Below are 16,384 nucleotides of genomic sequence, written 5' to 3' on the forward strand. Positions count from 1 at the left end.
CCTTATCCCTGGAAGTGCTGATGCAGGGGCTGTCTCCCTAAATCACTGCTGCCTGCTGGAGTCCCACAGCTTAAAAACCCAAACCCTGCTAGAGCTGAAGGGGTCAGTGTTTAATGGGGAGCGTTGTGAAGCCCTTAACCCCTCCTGGGACGTGGAGACATCTTTACTGGGAGCTCCCAGACCTGCTGAAATTTAATGAGGAGAAATTTAATGCAGGATTTGCTCCAAAACTGTCTCATCTCCCACAAACGTGATGTTATACCCAGATACCTTGTGCTGCCCCACAGCAAAAGCTTAGCCTGGAGAACAGGGGGCTCAGGGAGAGCTTCTTGCTCTCTACCTGAAAGGAGGTTCTGGTGGGGTGGGTGTCAGCCTCTTCTCCCAGGTAAAAAAATGAGAGGAAATGGTCCCAAGTGGCACCAGGGGAGGTTTGGATTGGCTATTAGGAAAAATGTCTTCATGGAACAGGTTGACAAGCACTGGGATGGGCTGCCCAGGGAAGTGATGGAGTCACCATCCCTGTAAATGTTCAAAAAACATGTGGATGTGGCACTTGGGCACACGATTTAATGGTGAATGTGGTGGTGGTGGTGGGCTGATGGTTGGACTCGATGATCTTTGAGGTTTTTTCCAACCTCAACAATCCCATGACTATAAAGCAGTGACAGGGGGACATCTCCAGCTGACCATGTACCACGTTATCCCCTCAGCGACGATGCTCAGGGCAAGTTTGACCCCAGCTGCCTTTTGTTTTGGCTCAAGGCAGCTCAGCCCCATTGCCTTTACCTGCTGCCTGGTTGAATGATGCCTTGCATCCCAAGGCAGGTGTTTTTTCCTGTTTTCCTTTGCTGCTCTGTGCCTGCTCACTGTCAGAGGCAATCCAGCTGTGGTATTTAGCCAGGATTTGCTCGACCTGGTGCTGATTCTGCCTCCCAGGCAGGTTAAACCAGTGGGGAAAGCACTGAAATGATTTTTTAAAGTGTAAACTGGATCCGTGGAATTGGCTGCTGTAACAAACACCTCTAAAAAATTGTTCCCTTTTCACGTGGCCCAAAGGGCCTCTCGATGTTTTGCTGGTTTTTGTGGCAATTTCCCTACTTTTCTGGTGCAAAATAATGAGAAATTTTCTTACTGCTGTTTTTATAAATCCTTTCTCAGGGTGTGGCTGGTATGGATGGACAAACAGGTCCCAAAGGGAATGTGGTAAGTTCTCACTGCAAATTTTTACAGGCAGCTCAGATATAAGGAGCAAAATGTAAAATGTACTATTAGATTAGATTTGCTAATTGCTTTTTAGCCTGGTCTAGATTCCTATCAGAGCCTGCGAAAAACATGGAGAACATCTTCCTACAGCAAATGGATGTTAATTTATTGTGATTTCTGATGGAATTACACATTATTTCCCCATGAAAGATGAAACATTTTCATCGAGATGTGTGTTGGTCTAATGAGTATCAAAATACAGTAATTTAACTGAGAGGAGAAAAGTCTTTCTGTGCCTCATACTCTGCACGGATCGGATGGAATGGATTCCCTGGAGAAGAGCTGATGCAGAGCCAGGTAGTGTCAGAGCCTTGCTCAGCTCATTTGGGCTGCAAATCCCTGTGGGGAAATGAGTGTGCTGGAAGTAACTTCTCCTCTCCCTATCCCTCTGGGAGAGAAGCTGTTTCCAGGAGCTTTTGGTTGCTGGCAGAAGGTTAGAGAGGGTTCAAGCTGCTGTGAGGGTGTGGATCTGGGAGCTCAGGTCTGTCCAGGCAGTGGGAACACAGGGATAGGGTTGGGGGGATCCAGGTGTCCATGCAGGGCAGGAGTCGTGGTGCCTGAGGTCACACTGGCCCTGCTCCCACCTCTCCTACCTTCATCTCTGCCCTTGTCTCTCCTCACAGGGTCCTCAAGGTGAGCCAGGTCCCCCAGGACAGCAGGGTAACCCAGGTGCTCAGGTAAGAGCAAAACTCCTTTTCCACAGGTAGGAAAAAGGAATGATAGTTTAGCACAACTTCGCTCCCCTGCCAGAGGTGGGACCACCAACATGGAGATCTGCTGGGAATTGGCTTGGTGATACATTGCTGGTCCAAAACCTTCCTGAAAATACTCCCAGTTCAGATCCCCCCAGTTCTCACCTGGCTTTTGCTGCGTGTTGCAAAGCCAAGCCCAGGTCTGAGCCGTCTCTTTTGCCGAGTCACATCTCGTGGCTCACGTCTGATTTTTAGCATCCCACAGTCCAGTTGCTCCACAGCCAGCTGGGTAATACAGATGTCCAGGCCTTGCTGTCAGCCTTCTCCACGGCTCTCAGAGAGTTTTGCTCCTCAGAGCAGCTCTGTTTCCACCCTGCTGCCCATGACCAGGTGGAGCAGCTCCCCCAGCTCTGCCACACTGTGCTAAAAGGCAATTTCATTGTTCCTCACAAGATATTTTGAGAATGAATGGAGCTGAGGAAACCCCCAGCCATCACAGGCACTAGAATAATACTCAGCTGAGACACTGCCAAGATGCATTTGGAAGGAATAACTTGTTCCTTAATGACTCTATATTTTTTTTCTTTTGCTTTTCACAGGGTCTTCCAGGTCCACAAGGCGCGATCGGTCCCCCAGGAGAGAAAGTAGGTTTCAATATTGCAGCTCTGGCCTCAGACAACTGTTGCCATTGATATGCATTTGCTCCCTCAGCTGCTCCTTTGCCCCATATGCAACATCTGTTTGCAGCTGTGTCCATGGAAGTCTAATGCCTCTCATTCCAGACAGAGGAGAGATCAAGACAGCACGGTTTACCTCGAATTCATAATATTTGCATTCATTTCCCCTCTGAGGAGAAACATTTTGAAGGCAGTAAAACATTAGGAGAGGATTGAAAATTGTCTTTTTCTGTGGGCTGAATGCTTTGGATGGTAATGGGAAGAGCCCGTGGATGTGGCTCACTCAGCTGAGTTCCCCTCCCTCTGTCTCTCTGATTTTCGGTGGCTGTTGCCATGGAGTGGGTGCTGGCCTTGGCTCCCCCCAACAGCCCTGGGACCATCAGATTTAGAGAAGGGGAAGTTTTGCCTACAGAGGGGTCATTCTCCAGGGCTTTGCTCAGCTCCCACTGAGCAGGGACACAGTGTGTGTCCTGGTTTGTGCACTGGGAGAAGCCTCTCCTTGTGTGGAGTGGACTCAAGTTATTGATAATTCCCCTGCAAAGGAGCACATTAAAGTTCTGTCAGATAAGTGGCACTTCCCAGTGGAGTGAGAAATCAGGGGCTGCTTAATTAAAAGGTACTCACTGAGCATTGTTAGAGCAGCAAGTGCAGTCAGCTGGAGCAGCTCCTTTCCTCCTTAATCACCTTGAGATTTGTCACCAGAGATCGGGCATTTCTTGATCCTGTAACTCCACAGTTCGACATCCTCCACCTTGTCCTCATGTCCCTGTGCAGCATCGTGTCCCTTTGGCAGGACACAGGTGGTGCCCATGCCCTGAGCTCTCAGTGCTGCCTCGTGTCTGTGTGTGTGAGGTGCCAGCACGGGCCCTGCAGCCCCTCAGGGTGCTGGAACAGCTCTGCCCACAGAAATCAACAGACTCCCTACAAGTCATGGAAGCTTTTCCACCAGACTCGTGTCTGTGCAGCCTTTCACGGACAGGAAAGGCAAGAAATGTGGCTGAAAAGCCCTGTCCTCTGATGTTCTGGAGACTCTGACCACTGAACTGTTGACTTTCTGTTTGTTTTCAGGGGCCACTGGGCAAACCTGGTCTCCCTGGCATGCCTGGGGCAGATGGGCCTCCGGTAAGTCATCCTTTCCTAATTCCCTGCTTGGCATTGGGTTGGATTCTGCCCCATCCACCCTTGGGTTTATGAATTCATGAGCCCACATCGTGGTTTAACCCCAACCAGCAACCAAACCCCACACAGCTGCTCCCTCACTGCCCCACCAGTGGGACTGGGGAGAGAATGGGAAGGGTGAAAGCTGGAAAACTCGTGGGTTGAGATAAAAGCAGTTTAATATGGAATCAAACAGCACAGCCCACAAGGTCAAGCTCGTCCTTGGCTGTGTGTTGGCTGGTTTGGGAAGCCCCATCCCTGCTCCCAGCTTTGCTCACCCTGGGTGCTTCTCACCAACTCCTCGGGCCTCTCATTCCCTTCCACCCGTTTCTCCTTTCAGTTCTCCAAACTTTGGCAGCTCCCTGAGGCAGGGACAGGTCTCTCTGTGTATTTATGCACACCACAGGACGTGCCTGGGGTGCTCCTCACCTCTCTCGGGGCTGCCAGGCACGGCTGCACAGCGGTGATAAGAGCAGGGGGAAATTACATGTCACTGTTCTATTCTTGCAGCTTCCTCCTGTAATCCTGCTTTAAACATAATTTGCTCCTTGCTCCAGAAATCGGTCTTAAAAATCTCTGGCCTTTAAACCTGAGCTCATTTTTTACCCATCTCAGTGGCACCTGGTTTTGAAGGGTGAAAAATGTAAAGCGGCTGCGTTCTATTAATGCAAATGCAGAGCATGGCAAAAAAAAAAGAAAAATAAAAAAAAATTACATTTCCCACCCTGGGATTATCATTCCTACCGAGGGCACTTGGAACATCCGTACAATTGTTAGCTGAGTCAACAGAGCAGCTAAAAGCAAAGCCCAGAACATCTCTAAATCTGTAGTTTTTGATGTGAAATTCCTGCAGCAGCCTCCAGGGAGGTTCTGCTGGAGAAGCCGCCGGGTCTGTTTTTATGCAGCCTGGAGGCTGTGTGAGACCTGCAGGCTGAGCACGTGGTGGGGGGTGCGTGGACACGGGGCCTTTCCCACAGGTGGATGTGTGGATTTGTGCAGATTCCCAGGCTTTGGAAGCAGGGTGGTTGCTCTTTCCAAGGACAAAAGCCCGCCTGTGTTCTATTTATAGAAAGCAGTGTTGGAAGACACCTGAAAACCCCTGAGGGCCTGACGTGTCTCTCTCTCTGCGAAAGCCAACTCAGCTGCTCATCAATTTTTGATCTCAGCAGCAGTAATGGAGATGGGCATTTTTTGGAAACGGTGGTGATTTAGTGCAGAGCTGGACCAAGGCTTTTGAAATCCTGCTGCACGTCCCTCGTGCCTCCCCTGGAGTGCAGGGACACACCTGGAGCTGAGGGCAGACGAGGTTCCGTGAGCCCCCTCATGCACTGATGCTCTTGGTGCTGTTTAAACTCACAGGAGAAATTGAGGTTGTGTTTTCTCCCACTTTTTTTTTTCTTTTTTGATCTAAAAATGACAGCTGTCATTTGGTTTATTTTTTAATCCAGCTTATTTTGTGAAATGCAGCTCATCTGACATTCCCGTTCTGAATCTGATGATGGAAAACACTCTTAGAATTTTCTTTGTTATAGTGGTAGAAATTCACTGGTGTATTTGAAGGAGAGAGTTCATAAATAAGGAATCCATTGAGTGCAGAAGGTCTGCGTGGCTTTAGAGCAGCTGGATGTGTTTTCAGCATCTTCATAAAATGAAGGTGTCTGGGTGTGAAGCCCTTGCAGAGGTTATTTCTGTTGTCCAGACATTGCCAACCCAAGGGTCACCTTCCATCCTGGCTCCATTTTGGATCCAACAGTAGGGAAATCAGTAAAAACTGCTTTCATGGATTTCCCTAATTTCTCACCAATCCTCCAAACTGTGTCTGAGGCAATTCACACGTTTGTTTTCTACTGCAAAAAGAATTCCAAAGGCTAACGATGAGAATGGGTTAGAAACTCTTGGATGTGGAGTTATTCAGCATCAAATCCCAAGAGGAATGCTGGCCAGCATCCAGCCTGCCTCTGTCTAGCAGGGATGCAGGTTAGCTGAGCATTCATCATGAGATCTTGTACTGGTCTCCAGGAATTAGGAGTTTAATGAGGGGCTCTGACCAGTCTGGGCATCTTGTGACCTTCACAAGTTTGCTGACACATGGACTTGATTTTATCTGTTTTCCTATCTGCAAAATTCAAATGCTGCTGAACTCACCAAGCTGTTCAAACATACAAAGAATATTGAAAAAATGGTTTGTGCTTCTCTGCTGAAAGGTGGTGAAGAGCAAAAATAGAAATAACCAGGTAGGAAACCCCCAAGGACCCAAATGCTGCTCTCTTCCTTTTGGGACAAGCTTACCCTTGCAAGGTGGTTTCAGGGGGGCCACTTGTCTCAGTAGGAGCTTCCTGGGGAGCAACTGTTCTCTGACAAATAAATCTCAGCTGCCAGAGCGGCTTGTTGGCTTCTGAAGCTTGAGATGTGCACTAAACCCCCAAATCCTCTTCTCTTTGTCTCTTATTAACAGGGTCATCCTGGCAAGGAAGGTCCTCCTGGAGAGAAGGGCAGTCAGGTAGGTGTGTCCACAAGACCCTCATCACTGCTAAGGGGAAGGTCCTGGATCTGCCTGGGGACAGATCTCCGTGCAGCTGTGGGAATGGCTGAGCGGGCAGGGATGTGGGGCAGGGGAGGTGGCAAGGAGCAAACCTGGCTGAGATTTGAAAGCTGAGCCCAGATTTCATCTGCTCGCTTGCCTCTTCTGGTGCTTGGACGGGTCCTCTCTCAGCTCCTCCCAGCTCTCCTGGCAGTGAGGCTCTGTAGCACAGTGGACAGAAAAACTGACCCTGGGAAGGGAAGCCTTCTCTTGACAGACACAAATAAATATCCTTTGTGGCACAGGGAATGCAAAAAGTAGCTTTTTTTAAAAAAATTATTACTATTTCCTGATCTCCCTTTTTCTTCCCCTGCCCCTCAAAGTCCCCCTTTAACAATATATTTGAGATTATTGCTGGAGGCCAGAGTCCATCTGTCCAGGAGATTTACCATCTGCATTCCTGCTGCCTCCCATTCAGTCAAAAAAAATTACATTTGTCAAAAGTCTTTGATTAGAGCTCTGGCTTGATGGACATTTGAGAGTGCTGGTGCTGCCAGAACAAAACCCACAGCCATTTACCTGCCTGGTGTCACACGAGGCTGAAAATTCCAACCTCTGCAGAGCACAAAGAGCCAATAAATGGTTGGGGTGGTGATCCCTGTGCTGGAAGACATCGAGCAAATGTCAGAGAGGTGGTTTTGGAGCAGCACTGGTGCTGCAGGGCCCTCCAAGCAGAATTCATGCGAGGTCTGGGATGCTGGAGAGCACGTCAGCTTCCTCAGGCTGGAAAAAATGGTCTGTCTCAGGCTGGGAGAAGTGGAAGAATGTTTGTTTAGAGAGGAAACTGGGCAAAATAACAGCCAGCTGGGGTCAATTGAGAACCTGAATTATTTGCAAGTGTGAGAGTGGGAAGGAGTTTTTGCAGGGTGTGTGTCAGGCACAGTGTCCAGCACAGCCCGTGGTGTCCTTGAGAATTTGAAGTTCTCAAGTGTCAGAAGGGAGCTTAGGAGCATCTCCCCTCCCACGTGGCTGAGGCCAAAGGACATCACCCCAAGGCTTGTGCCTCGAGCAGTAACTCCTCTCTGTGATCATCATCGTGAGTTCTGCTGTGTTACTGCAAGCCAGGATGGTTGGGAAGTGGGGACAGAGCAGAACGTGTTCCTGCTCTCTTGAGAACTGGTTCTTTTCTTTAATCCAAAACACAAATTGTCAGCCTTGTGTACAAATCCCCTTTCTAACAAGTTGTTGCTATCCTGACTCCTCTCATCCTCCTTTTCCTTTGCCATCAGCTTAGCCCAGCACACCTGCTCGGGGAGCTGCTCCTGCAGCTCTCAGGGCTATTTTGGGCTATTTTCAGGTGGCCACTGCCATTTCTGCCTGGTCTGAAGCAGCCAGACGGCTGGAAATTTGTTTTCCACACACTCTTCTTGTCACTGCACCTTTGTTTTGATTTTGACACGTTTTTCTTCTTGCATTTTGTTCCCCCCAGGGTCCCCCAGGCCCTCAGGGCCCCATCGGTTACCCGGGACCACGTGGAGTCAAGGTAAGGAGGGCACAGGAACAGTGTCCGTGGCATTGCTTGTCCAGCTGGAGCTTTCCAGCTGGTGCTGGAGGTGGACAGATGTCCTACCAGGGCTCTTAGGGACACCTCAGTGACCAACAGCATTATTGCTTGAGTGAGTCTTGGTCCAGCATCATCTCCCATCCGGGAGGATTCCAAATTCCCTGATCCCCCACAACCGCTCCTGGCATTGTTCAGCGCTTTGGAGAGATTCCTCTTGTAATTCCCAGTGAGAATGGCTCGCTCCCATTCCCATTGTTTCCAGTTTACAACCAAAAGTAAAGCTCAGCCAGAATGTGAAGACTTTAACAAGGCTTGTTAATCAAACGAAGCGAGCTTTTCATGCTCCTCATCCAAAGCCTTGTTAGATGGAGTTTGTGCATCTCAGCAATGAGCTTTGTCACTAGATTGAATTCCAGCTTTTCCTTGCTCCTGCTGCCTGCAGCCCTGCATGCTGATGACAAGGCAGTGGGTTTTTTTCCCCGTTTAGCTCTGGCTGTTGTACCCATCAAGATGTATTAGTTCAGGTGCAGATGCGTCCTGCATCCCAAAGGGCCAATGAATCTGCAGGGATCTGCACTAGCAGGTACAAACACAGCCTGGGGACTAACTGGAGGTGAAGTTAAATCCTGTTAAACCCCCTTTTTTTCCAATAGCAGAAACCCATTTGCTGTTCTGCCTTCAAAATTTAAGCAGGATGTATTTAACCAAAGCAAACTTCCATCTCATTTTTTGCAAGGTTGCAGATTGAGACACAGTGGTCCATTAGGGAATGGTTTGCTGTGGTGTTTACCACTGAAGTGGAACAGTTCCACATTAGAGTGAGCTGCAGAAAGTGTGTCATGCACCAGACCCTATAGACAAGGTTTGGCTTCCTACAGGCAGGGTTCTATTAACTGCATGAGCCTCCAGCTTGGAAAAAAATGTTTGGGTTTGTAGCTATAAATAACTTTTAGACCTTGCCTTGCTCGCCAGAACCCTATTCTGTGGCACAGACTTGTACTTCTAATTATACTTTTTCTCTTGACATGTTAAAGGGAAGAAAAAAATTAAAACACCCCAAGCAAATTATTCCTCAAAAAAACCCCCAAAATGTGGGGGTGGGTTTTCTGCTGCACTGTACAGCTGGTGTGGATACTCGAGGGTGATGGTTTATCCTGAGAGACAGGATAGTCTGAGGGTGGTGAGGCCCTGGCACAGGTTGCCCAGAGAAGCTGTGGCTGCCCCATCCCTGGAAGTGTCCAAGGCCAGGTTGGATGGGGCTTGGAGCAACCTGGGCTAGTGGAAGGTGTCCCTGCCCAGGGCAGGGGGTGGAACTGGATGATCTTTAGGTCCCTTCCAACCCAAACAATTCTGTGACTCTATGATAGATGGGAAGTCAGGGGGTCCAACAGTTTTGAGCTGGTGGCATAAAAAGGGGCAGATCCTGACCACACTCAGCACCTCCAGGCTGAGCACCATGGACTGGTTGCCTTGGTGAAGGTCTGGAGAGCATCTGCTCTGTGTCACAAATGCCCACACCAGTTGCATTTTCTTTTTTTCTGTCTTTTGGTGCCTAATTGTACCTTAAAATTATAATGCATGCACAGAGGTGAGAAGCATGGTAAAAAAGAGCTGAGTTTGCCTTTGAGTGTCAGACATGGATGTTAGACTCCAGCTCTGAGATTTTAATATGGATTCACTTCCCAAGTGTCCATGCACTGGTTTTCCTGTGAATAATCAAGTGAATTCAGCCTGCTGGCAAGGCATTTATGGAAATGTTTGTATGAAAAATGAAAAAAAAAAATCTTTTCAAAGTGAACTTTATCCCTGGAAACAGAACTCGTGGGTAGAGACCACCAGCCCAAAATCAAGTCAGCAGAGGTTGGTGACTCTAAGATGCTCCCTGGTGACCCAAAAGCAGCTGATATTTAATCAGCAATATGTTTAGGAACATCACAGTTTGTAGAAATCCCACTGTCAACATCAGAGAAAGCAAAAATCACCATAATTAATAGTGATTTTTAGTTTCTTCACTCTGTAGTGATACCGTTGTAACATCTTGTTTTATCTCCTGCAAGGGAGCAGATGGAGTTCGTGGATTGAAAGGCACCAAAGGTGAAAAGGTGAGTTAATGCTGCACATTTGGGTTGAATTTCTAAAGCCTCTGAGCATTGTTGCAGATGAGTCCCACAGGATGCTCCCTGGGACATTTTCTCCTGCACAAGGGGTTTCTCTTGGAAAAGAAGTGGGACTGAGCACCTAAAGGACCCATAACCTCTTTGCCTGTGGACTGGGTGCAGGATGGACAGCCCAGAGTCCAGTGCTGGGATGATTTCCTCCTGACAAGATTTGTAACTGGAGTGATTCCATGGAGCCTGGAGGGTTTGTGAGTGTTACAGCTGGATAACAGCGCACAGGATGTGCTGCCTGGGACCCAAATCAATGAGAGAGTCAACACAGTGTATCCCTGCATGTCCCAGAGATGTAGTTGGTTTCTCCCAGAGGAAGAGCAGGAGGTGGAGAAAAATCTTGCTCAGTCCCTTAAGCAGATCCCTGTTCCTTCATCCCTTCCCCCCAGCAATTCAGCAGCAAATCCAGCAGTTTTAGCAAGGGAATCCTTGCAGGGACCTTCCAAACTCTAAAAATCTTTCTGGGAACTGTGTCTTCATTGCCTATCAGGAATTAGCTGTAGGATGAGATGCATTATTGATTGGAGCTCTGCAATTAAATCTTCTTGGCTGAAAGGAATACTGCCAGTGTCCTAGAGGCTGCCTGGGAGCCTGGTGTAAAACATCCTCCATGAGAAGAAAACCAGTTGTACTCCAGAAATAATTGGTTCCCAGTACTGCCAAGGGGGTGTTACTCACATGGGGCCAGATTTGTGGCCTTGGCTTGCAGCCAGGATGGGATGCAGGGAAAAATTGTTGGGATCCCTTGGGATCAGCCACAGCCCAGCTGGCTTTCCATGCCTGTTTGTTCACACCAAAAAACTTAGAGGAGCCAAAGTGATGGGCACTGTGGGAACCTCTTCTTGCCCTCTCTGAGCAGTGACTCTAGAGAGGGTTTTTTTCTTGTTTTTTTTCCCGTTTTATACACCCTGTCTGATTTCCCCCCCCTCCATTATTTAGGGTGAAGATGGCTTCCCTGGCTTCAAAGGTGATATGGGCATCAAAGGAGACCGGGTAAGAGTCTGTGACTGATGGGATCCTGTTGTGCTTTGCTTTTCAAACCTGTGTGTTGTTGTTCAAATGCAGTTCAGGGAGAGCAGCCAGGGGGGCTCCTGTCAGAGCCCTTTTGGCACGTCCAGTCTTGAGTCAGGAGTGCAGGAATTTCGTGTTCACCTCAAGCACAGCAGTTGTGAAGCCCTGAATTTTCTAATCTCACCTTGAAGGTAAAAGAAGCCTGAGTGGTAATAGAGAGCCCTGTCTTGCTGTTTTGACTGCAAGGAATGCTGTGTAATCCAGCTGTATCAAATGTTTATTTTCAGTGTCTCTTTTCCCCCATAAAATTCCGTGTAGGGCTTGGTAGGCATCTTTATTTGCTTTGCCCAAGATGCTTCCATGCCATCAGTGGGAAGTACAAAATTGCCAGGAACCAGAGCAGTGCTGTGGAAACTGCCAAGGGTGGAGTGTTCTGTGAGACTTGATCTTCACACCAACAGGATTCCCAAATCCCCCTTGGATGCAGGCAGTGGCTGCAGCACTTGGCTTTACAGCACTTCTGTCCATCCTCTGTGCCCAGTCCTTGGGGACAGGGGTCTGTTCTGTCCCCTTACTAAGTGATGTAATGCCTGGGACTTGAGCACTGAAACCCTCCCCGGGATCCAGAGAGCTCTGCCATCACTCATCACCACGTTTAAAGGGAAAATGAATGTCTCGTGTGAAGGCTTGTAAAAGTAGACATCAAATCCTCCATTTTTCCTGGTGCTTAATTGAGCATTTAAATCAAAAACTTCCTCAGCCTCCACTTCTTGCCAAGGACTAAAGGTGACACCTCAAGGAGGTGACTCTTGTCCTCACCATAAGCACAAGATCTTTTAACTAAACTCAGCCTCCAGTTCCCACTGTTGAGCTCTTTGTGCTCCACGATGAGCAGTGAAAGGACAGGGGATACTGAAGAGCCTCATGGATAAATCTGTGTCCACCAGCTCCTGGTGAGAGAGGAGAAGGCTGCCTGTGCTCCCAGCATGGAGGCATCTCCTGTTACCCTGAGTGACAAAGTGATAACTGCTGTCCTGTGAGCCAGAGCTGGCAGTGTCACAGTCCCTGTTAACAGCTCAGTCCTCTCCACTCTCCAATTTCATAATGATTTTCAGCACAAAAGCTCCAGTCCTCTCTTTATTCTCCAGTTGCCTGGTTCAGCCCTCAATTAAACACATCCCAGGGCTTGCCTGCACATCAAACCACAATCTGGGGAAGCGGGAGGAGGGTTAAAGGGTGTGTTGCAATCAGAGCTAATGAAGGCTCTTTCTGTGGAGAGATTCTGTGTGTGGATGCTGCAGGAAAAGATGCATGTTTTGTAGGAGATGATGGCCAGGCTGTGGGACTAAAAGTGTGGTGGTAACACCCCACACTTTACAGCCTTGCCTGAGCCTCCTGGTGGAGAGCAGCTTTCTCCAGGAGTTGTTCTGGGAGCTCCAAGGGGGATCTGATGGCAGCTGTGAGGGTATTTGCTGGCAGCAAACACGGGGGCTGGGACCCTCCTGCCTCGTCAAAGCTTGTCTTCTGATTAACAGGGGGAAATTGGACCTCCTGGCCCCCGGGGTGAGGATGGTCCCGAGGGTCCCAAAGGTCGCTCTGGCCCCAATGGAGATCCGGGTCCTCTTGGTCCTGCTGGAGAGAAGGTGAGTCTCAAGGAGGGGATGGCCCAGGGGTGTTTTAACTAAAAGGCACCTTTATTTGGGTGTGTTGGGTGGATGGGCAGAGCAGTGCCCAGTGTGGGGGGCACAGTTTTAGGGCAGGGGGACGAAGAGGAGCTGTAGGAGGTTTGTGAGAAGGGAGGCCTGAGTGGTTCAACAGAAAGACCAGAGGAGACCCCAGGGAGGTGGTTTTAGTGCAGCAGCACGACTTGAGTGTGTTGACATGTGGTCTCTTTGGGATTATCTGTTTGGGCTCAATGTCTTGAAAAAAAAATAGAGTGAAAAGCAGAGAAATTGGAAGTATCACAGACTCCAGTCTAATTTCTGTGTTCACTCAGTTGAAAAAAAAAAAAGGTATAAAAACCCAACTGTTCCCAAGAAGTCCCCAGCACATTTAGAGTGCTCACTCTGTACCACCCCCCGGGTGTCTCTCAGGGAGGGCAGAGGATCATCCCAGTGCCCCAAGAGCTTTATTCCACCCACATCTCATCTGCTTTGCTCTTGACTTCTCGGCACTTGGCGTCTCCCCTTTCTGCTGGTGCGGATCTGAAGCTGCTCCCGAGGTCTCTTGCCCAAGATAACACACTTTTATTTGTGTTCCAGGGAAAACTCGGCGTGCCAGGACTGCCTGGGTACCCGGGCAGGCAGGGCCCAAAGGTAACTGGGCTGGGGGGGTCTCTGGGAGGAGTGGGGTGTCCTGGGGAGCCCAATGACACAGCCAAGCCCTGGCAGTGCAGCCGTGCAGAAGGCTCAGCCCCCCACTCGTGGGATGAGATCCCTCCTTCCCACCCAGGCAGGACAAAAATATAGATGGGTAAAAATAGCTCCCAGCCCTTGGCTGGTGGAATTCAGGGACTGGTTCTGCATGGCTTCAGTCTCCTAAAGTGGTGGGAAGAGATGGAGAGGGATGGGGTGTGCAGGACTGCTTTGGTGATGGATGCAAACAGGCACCTTGTGAGCCTTCATGCTGGGATTAGGCATAACAGTCCTTCCCCTTGTATTATATTTTATATCTTCCAAGATCTGTGCTAGTGTTATCTAATTAATTAAGAATTAGAATGAATAATGAATCAGGGCCTCCCTGGAATGAAAATAAAACTGCCATTTTGCAGATTTGCAAACATCCTTTGTAGCTTATCTACACTCCCACCTTCATCTGGGCCATTTTCAAGTCATTTTTTAAATTGAAACTGTGAATTCCAGTACATAGATGAAGCCCACAGCCTAATTTTTACATGCCCTGGAGGCTTTGGGAACTTATGTTTTTGTTAACTTTTTTTTAAGAATCATATTTTATTATTCATGCTCATTGCTTAAAAAAACAAAAAAAAAACCCAAAAAAACCCTAACCAAAACAGGCTTGTTTAATTCTGGAGAATAATTATCTGCAAGAGATTGTTTCTTCAGTTTTGTGGTTGTGGCGTTGACGATTTATTTTTTAATTTGCATCTCATACGTCAGGGTAGAGGTTGGGAGTTTTTTTTGCATTTCTTCGACTAATTCATATTTTAAAAGCGGCAGCAGCTATTCTCCAGGCACTCACATCAGAAAGGAACAAGCCAGGAGTTAAATTTTCATGTGAAATGTGGTGACTTGGGAGCTAAAATCCAAATTCCTGCCTGTTCCCCGGGCACCCGCCACAACTGTGGGCTTGGTCCTTGCAGTGACTGCTAATGAGGCACGGACCTTCCTGTTGTTGTTGTTATTTCTGGATGAAATTTCGTTTCTGAGGTCATTTCAGGTCTGTCTGTGCTTGTGTTGTTTGTAAGGTTTAAGAAACGAGGGCTGAGAGCTGTGGATGTGGGTGGGTCATCCCGGGCTGGGGTGGATGGGCTGAGCTGCCCCTTTGGGCGTCCAGAACCTCTTACTCTCTCTTTGCTCTTCCCCCAAAGGGCTCAATCGGCTTCCCAGGATTTCCAGGAGCCAACGGAGAGAAGGGCACACGGGTAAGAGCTGCTTTGTCTGGCTGCTTTGCTGACTTAATTCCCTCCAAAGCTCCTGGGGTAGGACACAGGGATCAACTCTTTGGCTTTTGCCCAAAGAGTCTCATCCCAGGACGAGATTCCCAGCACAGGACCAGTGAGAGGCTCCCAGTGCTGGCTGCTGGGAGAGGAGGATGCTGGGGATGGCACAGTCAGCTCTGCAGCTTCCCAATTAAACCCTGGAAATTTCCCCCTCAAGATATTTTAAGAGACTTCTTTGAACCTGAATCCTTCCCGGGCTGTCAGACTTCACTCAGGGCACGAAGAGCTTTTTAATTAACAGTAATTATTAGACATGGGTGAATCTGCTCAGAACCAGCAAAGAACCATCGTTAACCTAACTGGAAATTCAAAATGCATGGCTGAAAATCCATACAAATTCCTGCTTTTAATAAGCTCTTCAAAATTCATAGACACCTTTAAAGTGTGGGGGCTCCATCCCCCAGACTTGTCTCTACCTCTCACCCACCTCCACAGACTTTGCTCTGAATAGGGATTGTCTAAATATACAGATTTATTTTTTATCTTGTGAAAAACACGCTTGAATTAAGGGATTCAGAGTACAAACAAAGTCATTTTCTGCACCAGCTCTGGTCACAGTGACAAGAAGGGGGAGTGAGGATAGCAAGTGGAATTAGTTTCCTTTTTGCTCTCATTTAAATACAAATGACTTCTAACAGACGGGTTTGAGAGGAGCCCAGAAAATATAAATCACTTTACACTGCATTAATATCATGCCACCGAAATTTGGTTTATATCCACCCCCCTCCCTTTTTTTTTTTTTTTTTTTTATTCCACTGAGTAATTTCATTTCATTCTGAGCTACAAATGCACATCCTCATCCCTCCCTCCGCTCCGGCCTGGCAGGAGGAGGGAGCCCATGAATAAAGCAGCTGCCACCACAGCCTTGAATTCACTGTAGCCCTGTAATTACCACCCATCTTATCAAATATACAGCAATAAAATCCTTGGGCTGGGGGTTTGGGTGGTGTAAAACAGCAGGGAGGAGATGGGAGATGTGCTGCTCTGCATCCCTGAGCATCCACATCCCTCCACATCCCTCGGCTGATTTTGTCCTGGTGCTGTGGGAAACCTTTCAGGTACCAGGAGTTGGTGGTTTATGAGTTTGGAACAAGCAATAATAAGAGAAAAAAAGGCAAAAAATCAGCAGTTTTATTCGAAATGAGCTTGGTGCCTTCAATGGAGGTAGTGAGGACCCTTAGTTACACCCCTTGGCAGGCCACCATTTCTTCAGGAATTAAAAAGAGTTTTCTTACATTTCAAATGTTGGTTTACTCCAAGGTGATTTTAATTTTTTTGATTTCTTTTAATATATTTTATTTTCAATGTGTGACTGGACCATTTCTGCCATTCTACACCCAATCCAGGAGCCTACAATTCATTTGATTGTATGTGTGTGTGAGAGAGAAGATTTTCAGGGACGAACCTTTCCTTTAGCAAAAGGAGCCCAGCTTGAAATTTTTTTTAATAGCAAAAATACTGATTTTCAGTAACAGTTTTGGTATCTGTATTGTTGTTTTTCTTTTTCCTCCCAAGTATCCCATTTGAAATAAGAGAAAAGAAATTATATACAGAATTATAGGCTGAGCTGGGATCACACTGCTCCAGTCCAAATGGAGACCATCATCTTAATTTAAGCCCCGTTGAGTTAGACTTGATAAATCCCCCT

The 16,384-nt window shown here is 47.9% G+C and overlaps 1 protein-coding gene across 2 annotated transcripts in view; it reads left to right on the plus strand.

The window, feature by feature from the left end:
* COL5A1 (collagen type V alpha 1 chain) overlaps nt 1-16,384 on the plus strand; it is a 147,155-nt gene that overhangs the window by 95,797 nt on the left and 34,974 nt on the right. For both annotated transcript variants that reach the window (XM_017810346.1, XM_017810347.1), the window contains exons 22-32: nt 1,159-1,203; nt 1,887-1,940; nt 2,555-2,599; nt 3,701-3,754; nt 6,246-6,290; nt 7,801-7,854; nt 9,933-9,977; nt 10,983-11,036; nt 12,590-12,697; nt 13,316-13,369; nt 14,605-14,658. In XM_017810346.1, coding sequence (XP_017665835.1) covers nt 1,159-1,203; nt 1,887-1,940; nt 2,555-2,599; nt 3,701-3,754; nt 6,246-6,290; nt 7,801-7,854; nt 9,933-9,977; nt 10,983-11,036; nt 12,590-12,697; nt 13,316-13,369; nt 14,605-14,658 — 612 coding nt within the window. The remainder of the gene's footprint in view (nt 1-1,158; nt 1,204-1,886; nt 1,941-2,554; nt 2,600-3,700; nt 3,755-6,245; nt 6,291-7,800; nt 7,855-9,932; nt 9,978-10,982; nt 11,037-12,589; nt 12,698-13,315; nt 13,370-14,604; nt 14,659-16,384) is intronic.

The sequence above is a fragment of the Lepidothrix coronata genome, unplaced genomic scaffold (assembly GCF_001604755.1).
Source record: "Lepidothrix coronata isolate B3197 unplaced genomic scaffold, Lepidothrix_coronata-1.0 Scaffold28, whole genome shotgun sequence".
NCBI classification, from domain to species: domain Eukaryota; kingdom Metazoa; phylum Chordata; class Aves; order Passeriformes; family Pipridae; genus Lepidothrix; species Lepidothrix coronata.